Below are 13,700 nucleotides of genomic sequence, written 5' to 3'. Positions count from 1 at the left end.
CATGCAATGATTTTTTTTTTTTTTCACAACTGGGTGCAACAAACATCCTTGGTAGTAAAAGAGAATTTTACTTTCCCCAATATATTAGGTCCCTCTCCTGACACCATGAACTGACAAAATGGGTGACAGAACCAGCCACTAAAAGATCATAAAATTATTTTTAAAGCAAAGTGACAACCCACAAGAAAGACTGAACCAAAGGCTTTAAGAGAATTCGAGCCATCAGCCAATCAGTTCAGGTCTCCTTCCAGAACGACAGTATTTAGAAAGCATGTTTGTAAGAAAGAGAAATTATTAAGACTGGTCCTATGTATCCCACTAAAGTTCTCTTCCACCATTTCCTTCAAAAAGAATTTCCAACAAATTCAAATCAATCTCTTCCAATTTATCCTGAAGACTCCTGAGACAGTTTGGAAGACAAAGTCAGAAAAATCAAAATTCAGCAGCTTTCTCACTGCGCTCACGACTCTTTGCAGACAGCAAAACTATTAGCAAATTACCCATAATAGCAAACAACAAAAAGCCTCATCAGAGGTGAGGAAACCAGCAAGACGAAAGTCTTTAACTTCCTATTAATGTTGTTAATTCCCCTGGCTTTATCCTCTCTCTCTTTTCAAAGGAGAACACTGCACTCCAGGCAGTGCATGCTCTGCTCGTCCCTGTAGCATCTTCTGCTGCAGCACCAGGAAAGCTACCAACAAGAGACAGACGAGACCCTCTTTCTATGCTTCATCTCTTTAGATGGAGCTCAAGGCCCTGACAGGGCAAACAGATACTGCTTTGCTTGTCCCTGTTACTCCTGAAGATCCACTGTGGTGCTGTCAGGAGCCATGCTCCAGAGAGGTGCCAGACCTGAGGAAATGCAGATGCCTTGTGTGGCATGCAGCTGCAGGAAAGCGAACACAGGCCTCTTGAATCTTGTTTAAAACACCAGGCAGACTTGGGGAGGATGTGGGAAGACCACAAAGAGAGGGGCATTCAATACATGGATACAAAGATAGCAATGCTGTCAGCTGCACTTAAAGTTGTTGCTCTCCAGAGCTGCGTAAGAAAGAATATGGGGCTCAGCTGAAGCCTTAAGTTAAACAAAGCAGAGGGGTTGGATTAGCATTCACAAACAGCCTGGTGCTTCAAACAACATAAAAATACACTCTGGGAATGACAGCTCATGGCAGCAAGGTCTAAAGTCTGTTTATGTCACTGTCATAGGTGCTGTAATCCATCAGATTTCATACATCCAGAACGTGGTACACAAGTCTCCACTAAACTTAGTTAATAAGTAATCCAGGAATTTCACAAACTAGGCACAAAGAAGCACAGCAACCTCAGTGACACTGTGGACCACCTACAAAAGCACCTGTAAGTATGAAAACAGTGATCAAAGATGCTTCCTTCAAAATGGGCATCACAGACTTCAGGCATTTTTACAGCACCAAAAGTACACATAACATGCATCAAGACATTCATATGACTGTGTCCTTCTTGAGGAGGATAATGAGCCAATTCAGTCACATTGACATTTGAACCCCTGAGTCCCAGAATTATAAAGAAAACTATTCCCAAGATAATTCAAACTATCAAAGCAAGAAACATCTGAGCCAGTTAGGTATTAGCTGAACTAGTGTCATCAGTCCTGTTTTAAACTTAATGAAGTCATTGTTTAACTACAGACTGAAAAAAAGCTAGTTATAATACAAATAGCTACAGCACACCCAGAAACATCCTGTTTCCTATTCTGATAATCTGACCAAATCACGGAAACAAAGTTGAGAGGGGAATATTGTCTGTGACTAAGGAAAAAAGCTTCAAGGCTTGATTCCTGTATCAGAAGATGCAGAGACATCCCTGCCGATGGGATGCAGCAGAAAGCAGCCGGTGCACAGGTTCAGTTTTGTCTGGTAATTCAGGTATAAATCCTTCCACCTTGAAGGTATGAATGCAAAAGGTGTCTCTTTCTGTGCCACTACTGACTTGCAATCTGCTGATCTGTAGGTCTTGCCTAAAAGGCCCAGCTGAAGAGCCCTGCTAGAAGAGACCAGTTCTACCCAGAAAAGTAAGGTTCCTGTTTTTGGAAAGACACAGAGGAGAGAGACAGGGAAGGGAGAAGGATGCTGCCCAGACTGGTTATGCTGTCTTCATCCTTCAAGTTTTCCAGGATCCAACTAGATAAAGTCCTAAGCAACCTTGTCTGACCTTGCAGCTCAGACTGCCTTGTGCAGGTTGACTGGAGAAATTTTGAAAGTTGTTTCCAATCTGAATTATTCCATAAAGTACACATTTAAAAACAATTGTAAGCTTGTGGGTATTTTGTATATATTCTAATACACTTCCTTCAGTAATGAACTGACAAAAGTGCTTGCAATAACATGGTCATATCATCACCCTTTATCCGTGTTAAGTCATCAGTCTGACAGGATGACACAAATTCCATTTGCCATAATAATGATTCCCTACTTTGAGATAACCTGTTTTAAATTCTGTTACACAACAATAGTTCTAGACTCAATTCTAATTACCAAGCCAATGTTAGGTATAATTACTATTATAATGGATCAAGAAAGCCAGGACACGAAAGCAAGTCCAGAAATAACAGCAAGTCTTGGCCTGCTCATCTTTTAAGTGACCTCTTCAGAATTTCATGAAGTATGTTGAATCCCCCTCAATGTAATGCCACAGAAGGACAGAATTTGTTTTGAGGGCTTTTTTTTTTTTAAAGCCAAGTCAAGACAGTAATAAATCCACGAACTAAGCAACTGAATGCACCTTAATTTGAAAGATCAGAAGGCCTCAGGTAAAAGACACAGACCTACATATATCCATGCAGGAAGGACTTCTAAAATAAAGTGTTCTTCACTCAGGGAAAACCTCAAAATAAACCTTTTGCACAACATTAAAATAATTTTTGCACAATATTCAGTTATCACATCAGATTGCCCACTGTTAGGGCACAGAGCCTGCAGCACAATAGAGCTGAGAATGTGGTAGGGATTTATTAAAGAGTTTTGAAACACATAAAATACAGCAAATCTCTTTTTCAGTCATCTATCTTCATTCAGCATAATAGTTTGGGGATATTACCACTCTCTATGTATTCCAGTCCCTACCAAGTGCCTATGAGAGAGTCAGAGAGGGATTTCTTACAGCAGTAAGACAGTATAGGAGTAGGACAAAAGGGGAATGGCTTCAAACTGAATGAGGGCACCTTTAGATTAGGCATTAGGGAGAAAATCTTTACTATCAGGGCGGTAAGACACTGGAATGAGTTGCCTAGAGAAATTGTGGGTGTCCCACCTCTGGAATTGTTCAAAGCCAGGCTGGATGGAGCTTTGAGAAATCTGGTCTAGTGAATGGTGTCCCTGCCCATGACAGGGGTTTGGAACTGGATGACCTTTAATTTTCCTTCCAACACAAACCATTCAATGGTTCTAAGATTTAAAGGGAACAAGCTCTTAACCATGTGACTTTTGGATGAATTTTCACCCAAGCAGAAGTTAAGATCAGCAGACATGTATCTACTGCACTTATTAGTGTGCTGTGCGATAAAGAGGACCTGCTGTAACCAGTTAAGCTTTATTCATGCTACATAGCAAATACATAAAACTAATTCCTCACACCATTCTGGGATACACCTCATTTGTTCCACATGTAAGCCAAGCAAATCTGGCTACCCATCAGAAACTGATGAAGTGAATTTAACACACAGGACACAAAGGAAATACCATACTCTTGTAAGATACCAAAATTACATACTCCATAAAAGTGCTGGCCTACTTTAAGGGATTAAGTGTTTTGAGGAAGGGTTCATGTGAGGAAGATGATGCCTCCCAGTGCACTGGGCCAGAGGAAGTTCCCAGTTTCAGAGGTAGTATGGAAGAAGAGAGGGATTTACCAACAGGAACACACATTTTCAATTAATTACTAACATTTAAATATTATAAGTTAAAAATAATTAAGAGATAAGCAGTTCTTACAAAACAGGGAACTTCAGCTCATGAGACAAAAAGTCTGTTCACAAGTTTGGCAAAAAGTGGTCACTATCAACGCATAAAAATATGGAGTTTTTCAATTTTGAAGTGATTACATTGTGCTCTTCTGGAAAACATGTATGCTGAAAAACTAACATTAATGGTTAATCTTTATTTTAGTACCATGTTCTCCAAGAAAAGAGTTCTGTTAGGTATCCCACCACTGGCAACTAGAAGTCAAGGAACTGTAAGAATACAACCATCTGGGATCACCTTGTCAGATCTTTGTCCTGCATCATCTTAAGCAAAAATTCAACCACTTATAGGTCAAATGAAAGCTAACATAAAACAACTCTCTTATCCCTTAAAAACAGCCAAAGGAAAGTAAAGCATGGCCCTGTCATATCTTGCACATACTTTCTTCAAAAATTCTGAACTGAAGACAAAAATTAGCTGCTCCCCACAAGGCCAGCTTCAACTTGCCTTCCTCATTATCCTCTATCAAGCAGCTTTACACATCAGAAGTGGATAGCTGAGAGGAAAGACACAGCACAGGGACTTGGAACATAAACTGAATCGTGACTGCAGCTTCACAGCCTACAGATAAGCAAGAGTCTTATCTTCCAACCAAAACAATACGTGAAGCTTTTCTATGCAGTTAATTATCACCAAATAGAAGCAACTTTTAAATTAGATATAAGGAGGGGGGAAGCCATAGTTATTAATCTTACGAGATTTCCCAGTAGAAACCTAATACACTCCTAGCAAGAGTAAATACTACCATAAAGATATTTTGGCAGTAATCCTAAACCTCCAGAACCTCTTGGTATTTGGCATATTTTGAAGTGGGGTAAAATAAATTTCATGGTCTTTTGATTATCCACACACTCCATTAGATTCTAGATATTTAGTAAATACCACAAAAATGATGATATATCAACATTTGGCTTTTTTTCCCCTTCCCTCACCATGAACTAGGCCACAAAATTAACAGGCCTTTCTAAAGAATACCCGTACAGCAAATGACCTCCTATAGTGACTAGTGCTTTTCTATTCTCTCTTGGAAACCTCTCCGCTTGCCTGCAGTTTTTTCCTAGCAGTTTTTTCCCTGGAAAACAGCGTATTCCAAGTAAAGCAAAACAAAGACTGCAATAGGCAGAGTAATCACTGGCGATTTACCCACTGCGTACACTGAATTCCCAGAAGAAAGTTTTCTGGTGAAGGTGACCATCCAGCAAAATTCCCACACGGTGGCACTCCAGCCAGGATGGGGGAAGGGGAAATCTGTAGAGACAACCTCAGATTCCCAATGTACCAGCATAACTATTCTGGTTAGATTTAAAAACTTTTTATTACAGTATGGTTGCATCCCAAAAACCCTCTCATGAGCATCATTTAGTAATATGAACGTGTCTCATAACATTTATCCAACTTTCCATGTACACTGGGATCAGTCACACTGGTGTAATAAAAACAGGACAACTTTTACCACTCGCATAAATCTCAATTCTGTTTTCACAGCTTTATGCAGACTGTGTAGTCTCTTCTGACGCTGCAGCCTGGGACTTGGGCTATATAAAGTAAATTCTTCAAAACCTGAAAACACTTGGCTAACCCTTGCTGAACTCTGAGCTACAGACACTAGAGTGGGACTGACACCCACAGGAGCCCGACAAGAGCCAGGTCATGTGTTGCCACAGCCAGACCTGCTGCTTCACAGAATCACAGAATCAATTGGATCGGAAAAGACCTCCAAGATCATCAAGTCCAACCTATGACAAAACACTACCATGTTCAAGTAGACCCCTGCACTAGGTGCCACATCCAGTTTTTCCTTAAAAACACCTTCAGGGATGGTGACTCCACCACCTCCCTAGGCAGCCCATTCCAATGTCTGATCACTTTTTCTGTGAATAAATTCTTCCTGATGTCCAACCTGAGCCTCCCCTGGCACAGCTTGAGGCTAATTTTGTCCCCTCACTCGTCGCCCGGGAGAAGAGACCAACCCCATTTGGCTACAGCCTCCTTTCACAGGCAGCTGTAGATAGTGATGAGGTCCCCACTTTTCTGCAGGATAAACACCCCCAGCTCCCTCAGCCGCTCATCATAGGACTTGTGCTCCAGACCCTTGCCCAGCTCCACTGCCCTCCTCTGGACTCGCTCCAGCACCTCAATGTCTTTCCTGTAGTGAGGGGCCGCAGACAGAGCCCCGTCCCACCCTCCAGCCCCGGCAAAGCAGCAGGACCCTGCGATGGGGCTGATTCCTGGGAAACTGGAGGCTGCTCTCCCTCCTGTGCGAGCAGGACGTCCTATCACACTCCATCGGCACTCACTCGTGAGCATTTTAATACCGCACCGATACATAAACGAGTCCCCGTCCCCATGGCCCCCGCGGGCCGAGGTTCCCGGGCCTGCGGTGCCCTCTGCCGGGCTGCTCCAGCACGGATCCCGGCTGCTCCAGCACGGATCCCGGCTGCTCCCGCCGCTCCGACACCCGCACCTCCTCCGGCCGGTGTTTCCCGGCTGCCAGGCGAGCGCTGCCCCTTCTCCCCCGGCTGGGCTCCTCATGGGGGGTCACAGCCCGGCCCCTCCGCTCTGCCCGCCCCGGCTGGGGCTTCTCCGCCACATTCCGGGGAGCGCTGCCGGCGCGGGGCTCCCTGGTGCGGCACCAGCCCCCAGCACCAGAGAGAGGGTAAATCACAGAGTCAGTCAGGTTGGAAAAGACCTCTGAGATCATCGAATCCAACCTTTGAACAAACACCACCACCATGTCAACCAGGCCACAGCACTAAGCGCCACGTCCAGTCTTTGCTTGAACACCTCCAGGGACATTGACCGTGGGCAGCCCATTTCAAATGTTCCTTTGGCCTAGGGTACTGTCACATCTCAAGTGTTTTCACACAGGTCATTTCACTGTAAGATACTAATTAAAGATCTATAGTTGACACAGAATGCCTTCTTTCGAAACAAACTTACATTTTCTGCAGTAAAGTAGCTACCACATTTTAGCCAGTAAAATTCAGTTCTTACTGCTTTCCCTTTCTGGAGCTTTGCAATCCTCATTACTGAGAAGGGAGTCCTGCATGTAGTCCTCCACCTCATCATGCTCTATTCCCAATACCTGGAATTTTAGATAGTCACAATTTCAAAGTACTAAAGAGGAATAGGATATGGTCTCACACCCACCACACAACAGGAAATTTGGGCACCAATTTGTCACTGGCAGCCAGGGACTGTAGAGAGTTCCAAAGATCACATCTCTGGTGAGAAACCCACCAACTTCACGACTTTTTGCACCCACATTGAAATATAAGAAATTCAATTTTAATATGAGAACAAGCTGCTTTACTGCAAGGGTGACCAAGCACTGGCACATGTTGCCCAGAGAAGTTGTGGAGTCTCTGCTCTTGGAGATACTCAAAACTGAACCAGACACAGCCTTGAACAGCCAGCTGTTCAAGCCTGCTGTGAGCAGAGGGGTTTGACTAGGCATTCTCCAGAGGTGCCTTCCCACCTCAGTCATCCTGTGATTCAGTGACCACACTACCAAGCTCTGTGTAAGGGGCTTGGTTTTGAGGGTTGGCAGTCAAAGAAAGTGCCTTGAAGTTCTTGTGTACAGAATTCTTTCTGAAAAGATAAGCAAAATCCTCAAATTCCCCCAATTCAAATGCAAACAAATATGAATATACTCCATAATTATAGCAGCAGGTTTTTTTCTTAGACTTGGAACAGTTTCTCACCTTACAAAGCTCATCACTCTCTTCTTTGACAGGCAGAGAATTAGTATTTGTGCAAGAGTCTGAGTCTGATATCTCTAGTGAGCTGTCCTCTTTTTCTGACCCATCACACTTATCGGTGGAATCAGTATCCTTCTCCCAGTCGATGAGCTCCAATTCATCTAAAATAGAATATTGGTAAAAAGAGTTTTTCTTAATCACCATCTATTATAAGCATGAAGTGAGAGTAATACTACAGCTTTCCTGAACTTGAGAGAAGAATTGCAAAATTATTTTTTATTTATGTTCAACTGATCTTTAAGTATTTTGTGTCTCATAAATGCTAAATCCTACTAGGAGAAAATGTCCTCTGAAGAAAGATAAAAATTACATACATACAAAAAAGATTTCAAAGTATTGTCTGCAAAGAGGTAGTACATTTAACTGCATAGGTAGGTAGTGTGCTCTTTGTAGTTTAGCTATTATCAATTTTCCCATGGTTTAGGTTAGGGGGCTTTTTTGCCCAGTTGCACTGGATTTTCTAAGCATACTTGTTCAGAATTAACTGTTCTAAGCAAATGCCTTAAACAGTGTTAACTAACATCTGCTATTAGTGGTAACCCTCACAGAGGAATGACAAAACTAGTTGAAACAGTCACCTCCTAGAACACTATGCCTGAATATACAGGTCTGCAAATCAAATCTCTAAGCACAGCAAAGAGAGAATTGTTGAGGACAAATTAATAGAAACAGGCATAAGAAAAGATGGAGCCAAAAAAACAACAAATAAAAAAGCCCCAAACAAACTCACAATTCTACAGCAATAAACAAAGAGATGCAGACAGAAATGCAGAACTTTTCCTTCCACCATCCCCATGACCATGTGGTATTTAATGCAACTCCAAAAGCCCATTTGTAACTCCAAGGATCTACTGAAGGCCTACTGGATCTACTGAGCTGTGGTAGCACCCTCACCACCCTTTAGGTACAAGGTACTGAGAGAGATAATTTCAATGTGTTTTGTACAAATGAGCACGTTTGAAGAAGGGATGAAAGCTTTTTGAGGGGTTGCTTTTTTGCTTTGTAAATGTCATATTTCTAACACTGGAATAGTCATGTATAGCAGAGAGGCAGCAGAGAAAGGAGGCATCTGTACATACCCCTGGAACTGTGGCAGCACCTTCTGTACTTGGCAGTGCTACTATAATCTAAATCACTAGTTTCTACATCGAACTTCCAAACTCTGAAGTCACCCAGACAAATAAACACACAGCTGTAGCATTGCCTCCTTTTACACACACGAATGCATTTCTGTTTCTGACTATGAGGAAGCTTCATCAGAAATTTTAAACACAGGCATCAGCAACCAGACAGCACAAATAGGTTCTTCTTGAAGCTGTGACAAGTTGCATGCACCTTGTGACAACAGTATAAATTCCTTGAAAAAATAAAAGGCAGTCCGTTTTATCCTGTCACACTGAAGTACTGACGTTGTGCCTCTTAAAGTGAACTTCACATCAAAGGGAACATCTCTTGTCACCTACTGTGGCCACACCTACAACTGTACCTATATATAGGTACACACACAGAGGCACACTATGTACAATGCTAAAATCAGTGTATATGATGGTTGCTTCAAAAAACATGGAAATTACAGTCCTTCTACTCCCCATTGCTTTCAAGATATTTTTGGGTTTAGAAGAAAAACATGACAATTATTGGATTTTCTCAGTAACCTTCAAGCAGATATATAACACATCAGGGTTTCTTCAACTACACAGAGAAACCAAATTTTGCTATCTTACGAGATTAAAAAAGTCTGTGTATTGTCTCCTAAAAAAAAAAAAAAAAAGAGAGAAAGATTAAAACCTGCAGCATATACCTGCAGGGGACAAGTGAATTATATTAATGGTAAGTCAGCAACAGATTGCAGTTTAGAAAATGAACAGTCCTTCCTTTTGAAAAAGAAGAAAATGACTAGGAATTACAAAAGATAACCATCAGATATGTCAGTGACAGTGTTATATAGATGGTAAAAACATAGATGAAAGGAGGAAGATTTTGCAGTTTTGTTTTAAACCTAAGGAGCATATTTAACCAGCGTCACACACGAAACAAAAAGTCATCAGTCAATCCATTTGCTCAGCTCAGAGCAGTGTTTGAATGCTCTGCCAGACATCCAGGATCCAGTCTAACTGCAATATTTCAGACCAAGCTGCAGTGTTACAAAGTTAACCTATTTTTTACATTGGAAAGACTTCCTAACAAGTTCTAATGCAACTTATACATTATCCTAATTAACATATATAAAAGAGCATACAAGCAAAGCTTTTTCTGTCTTCAGCTGCACTTTTAAATCAATTCCTCTCCCCAGTGTCATTTCCTGCTCCATGAATTAGAAAGGAAGTTCTAAGAACTAAACTCATGGCTGTTCACACAGCGCAGCTAACAGGGGAAGCAAGGAGTACTGCGTTTCAAAATGAAAATGCATGCCACAGAAGATGATGCTATCTGCAGCTGCAAAGTCTGCCATATCTAGTCAGCAGATGCAGACAACTGTGCTCCTTTACTCCAAGGTTTAAAATTTCTGTATATAATTTTTACTAAGAGCTTACTCTATACTCAGATGAAATTTATGGAAAAAAAATCCCGTCCAACTGATTAAACCAAAATAGGAATGGATCATGTAATTTTGTCAGAATGAACTCAAGAATATTCAACCAAAATAGGAATGGATCATGTAATTTTGTCAGAATGACCTCAAGAATATTTTCATTACCACCTTAAATTGACAGAAGGTTTCTTGTTAAATCATGCATTTCAACTTACCTTCACTACTTCTGTCCTCTAACAATAAATCATGCGTGCTAGGTGATGCCTCTGTTTTGGAAGCTTTCCTTTTTTTGCTGTGCAACCTTGGAATCAATGTTTTATTTTCATCATCTGAAAAATCACTGCCACTAGAGGTCCATACTATGTCCTCAGCTTCCTTAGAGCTTTCAGCAGCAGCAGCTCCTACAAAAAGGTATTGCAAAGTGTTATATTGTTACAGAAATGCAATTTTGTTGAATTTAAAATATTACAAATTAAACTGCACTACTTTTTAATGGGCAAAATTATCAAGTCTGTTACTAGGCATCAGAGATTAATACTGAAGCATTAACTCACATGCATTTCTTACATATATATGTATTATTTTCAGTTTAGTTCTCCATGACAAATGCTAACACTTCATTTTATACAATGAGGCTACCACTGTGTCCTTCAGCTGAGTGAGGACAAGTCACGACTGTCTGACATTTAGTCCCCCTACACACAGTCCTAACACTCCTCCACTCCCCCACCTATACCCTTGTGAAATGCTAAGTGGTTTAAAGAAAGACTGTCCTTAGACTTCTGGGTTTGGGAGCTCTCTGACTTTATGCAATGAATAACAAAGGAATAGAAGTATTCTATCAGTAGAGATTACTCTCCAGTTTTCTCCTGAGAGGAAAAAAAAAACCAAACCTTCTCAGGTGTTGCAAAGAAAAGCTGTTGTGCTTCTGAAGTAAGACATTCTAATTCAAAATACCTTCCTGCATCATTTTTAATAAAGCAAGGAGGAAAGGATTCATACTTAGCATGGAGCATACAGAACAAGGAATCATAAGAAGGCAGAATTTCCCACTTCATACCACTACTAAAATTTTATAAGTAAAAGGAAATTTAGACAATTATTGGGGATTTGGAATTAGGCAGATGGGCCCAGAAGAGAGAAACACAACCACATCTCCTCCTGCAACACAGAGAGGCGGCTCTTAGAAATCTAGAAAAGCTAGAACCCCAAAAGGTAAAAAAAAGTGCCCAGTTGGTCACCTACTTATATCCAACAGAAGCAGCACAACTGCTGGAGCAAGCAGAAATACAGACTGAAGAATACCACACCCTCTTTCTTTCCTTTCCTCTGGGCTCAAAAAAAAAAGGAAAGAACTAGATAGAGCCAGTAAGTCCTCCTCCTCTTTATTCTCCCTAGAGATCTTTTTTTTAATGACAATATTAAGCAACTCCAAGGCATACAGAAGCCTGTAAAAGCAGGAGGTTGACAAAATTCTTTTTTTCTATCTATTGCTCCTATTTACAAAATGTGTTCTCTCATGCCTGCTTGTCTGTCTAGAAGAAGACAGAATAATTTCACCCTCAATCTACACAGCTAAGGGCTATTTTTCATTCCCTCTTGATAAAAATGTGAAAGATTTAAATATCCCATCCTTGTTGTAATACACACCATATACAGCATTAGTGATGCTTCTTTCACCTGTTCAAAAGCAATAGCTGAGTGCCTGCAGCTTTGCAGAATAAATTTCTGGCACTCCAGGTGAGTAGAAGAGCCCAACCACAACAGCAAGAGACTGAGTGTCTTATCAAAATTAGCTTCTAATTATAGTAACAGAAGAAAGCAACCAGTATTTTGAGCCAACTTCTACCCTAGTGTAGGACAAAACAAAGTAACAATATTCTCACAATGTTAACATGAAATAATCAAAACATACTAGATGCACTTTCAGCAGATGTTAACAGTGGTCCAAGACGCTTCTTAATCCTGGATTTCTTATTAGAAGGCCTCTGAGACTATATTAAAAAGAGACATGGAGAGAGATTTAATCACTGAGGTATTAAAAATAATTTGAACATGTATCAATATATTCAAAGCTGTCATTATTCACCCACCAAAGCTCAGCAGAAAAATTTCAAATTAATTTTTAAATCTTTTACAAGATTGTAATATAATGAGGTATTAAAGCATGACAACAGTAACATAAAATCTGAATTCTCATAGATTTGGAAAATACAAACTTTCTGTGACTATGACAGAAATCACATGTGACTCTCCCTTAAGAAGAACAAGAGGCAGTATTTTCAGCACTAAAATGTCAAAAGTGGGCAGTAACAACATGCTTGATAAAGGATGTGCCCTATTGAAAAGTTACAGAAAGAAGTACTTGGTCACCCTGTCTTTAATTTTAGTATATCCCACAAGATATGCAACACTGTGGCTGCTCAGTTACCAGAAGAAGAAACAGAAAAGCAACCTGGGTCAGCACAAAACACTTCTCATTCAGAGCTGGCTGAACATCTCTGTTCATGATGGAGCAAGACTTTCTATGCTTAATTCACTATTGCAAACACATTATTTAGGTCTAGCAAAAAATCTTCAGATGCAAACTACAGTATTTTTATTCCATATTTTTTAGAAAAATGTAGCACTCCATCCCAAATGTCAAATTACTTTTGCATCCTTTAGTGTATTATTGAAATTTTTCTAAGTGATAAGTGCTATCTAGAAGACAACATATTAACATATGCTCAGCAAGTTACACTAACAAGTTAAGACAATGTCCTTATGTAACTGTGCTTGCCATTTTTTGTCTATTTTGACAGTTGTAGCAATATGCTGTTAGTTTGGCAACAATACCCAAAAAAAAGGCAACATCTTATTCAGTCAAGCATGGAAATCCACTGTCAGTTTGCATCTCTTTGTTACATCACTGAGGCAGCACTTTACCTCCAGCACTGAAGTGCTCTGAAAACCATCCCCACACCTAAGCCACGCATTGGAAATCGAAGCAGCAGACACTGATGTCCTGACATTTGATTTTTTCAGACGTAGGGGTGTCTCATCTGGGAATGGTGTGCGTTCTGCACTCCAAAGTCTCTTCCGCTAGAGAAAGGAAAAACAAATCCATTAAAAACTCTGTGTAGACATAATCAATTTCAAGTTAAATTTACTTAATCTAGATTGCCCCTGGTATTTTCTGAATGTTTACAAACAAATTCCAATTTTTAATGAGCTCGGGAAAAAAAAGTCTCAAATATTTGCAAGCATCTTTTATGTAGCAATAAATAACATCACCATCAGTGTCAGGAGTAAATTAAATTTTTGATAAGTACACTTTCTGTTGGTCTAAGTTACATCTTGTAGTACTTCACAGCTGCTCAATGAAGCTGAAAATATTATAGTACACATGAACAGCTCAGTAAA

At 40.4% G+C, this 13,700-nt stretch overlaps 1 protein-coding gene across 4 annotated transcripts in view; it reads right to left on the bottom strand.

Annotated features, from left to right (window-relative positions):
• Positions 1-13,700, bottom strand: part of SPIDR (scaffold protein involved in DNA repair) — a 196,521-nt gene that overhangs the window by 175,533 nt on the left and 7,288 nt on the right. For all 4 annotated transcript variants that reach the window (XR_011148374.1, XM_069004711.1, XM_069004710.1 and 1 more), the window contains exons 2-5: positions 13,224-13,379; positions 12,211-12,289; positions 10,511-10,696; positions 7,706-7,863 (exon numbers count right to left, since the gene is read on the bottom strand). Coding sequence is in view for 3 of the 4 variants with exons in the window: in XM_069004711.1 (XP_068860812.1) it covers positions 7,706-7,863; positions 10,511-10,696; positions 12,211-12,289; positions 13,224-13,379 (579 nt within the window). In the remaining variant the exon portion in view is untranslated. The remainder of the gene's footprint in view (positions 1-7,705; positions 7,864-10,510; positions 10,697-12,210; positions 12,290-13,223; positions 13,380-13,700) is intronic.

Source organism: Aphelocoma coerulescens, chromosome 2 (assembly GCF_041296385.1).
Source record: "Aphelocoma coerulescens isolate FSJ_1873_10779 chromosome 2, UR_Acoe_1.0, whole genome shotgun sequence".
NCBI classification, from domain to species: Eukaryota; Metazoa; Chordata; class Aves; order Passeriformes; family Corvidae; genus Aphelocoma; species Aphelocoma coerulescens.
Note: the sequence above shows the minus strand (reverse complement) of the source record. Positions and strands in the feature narration are given on the sequence as shown.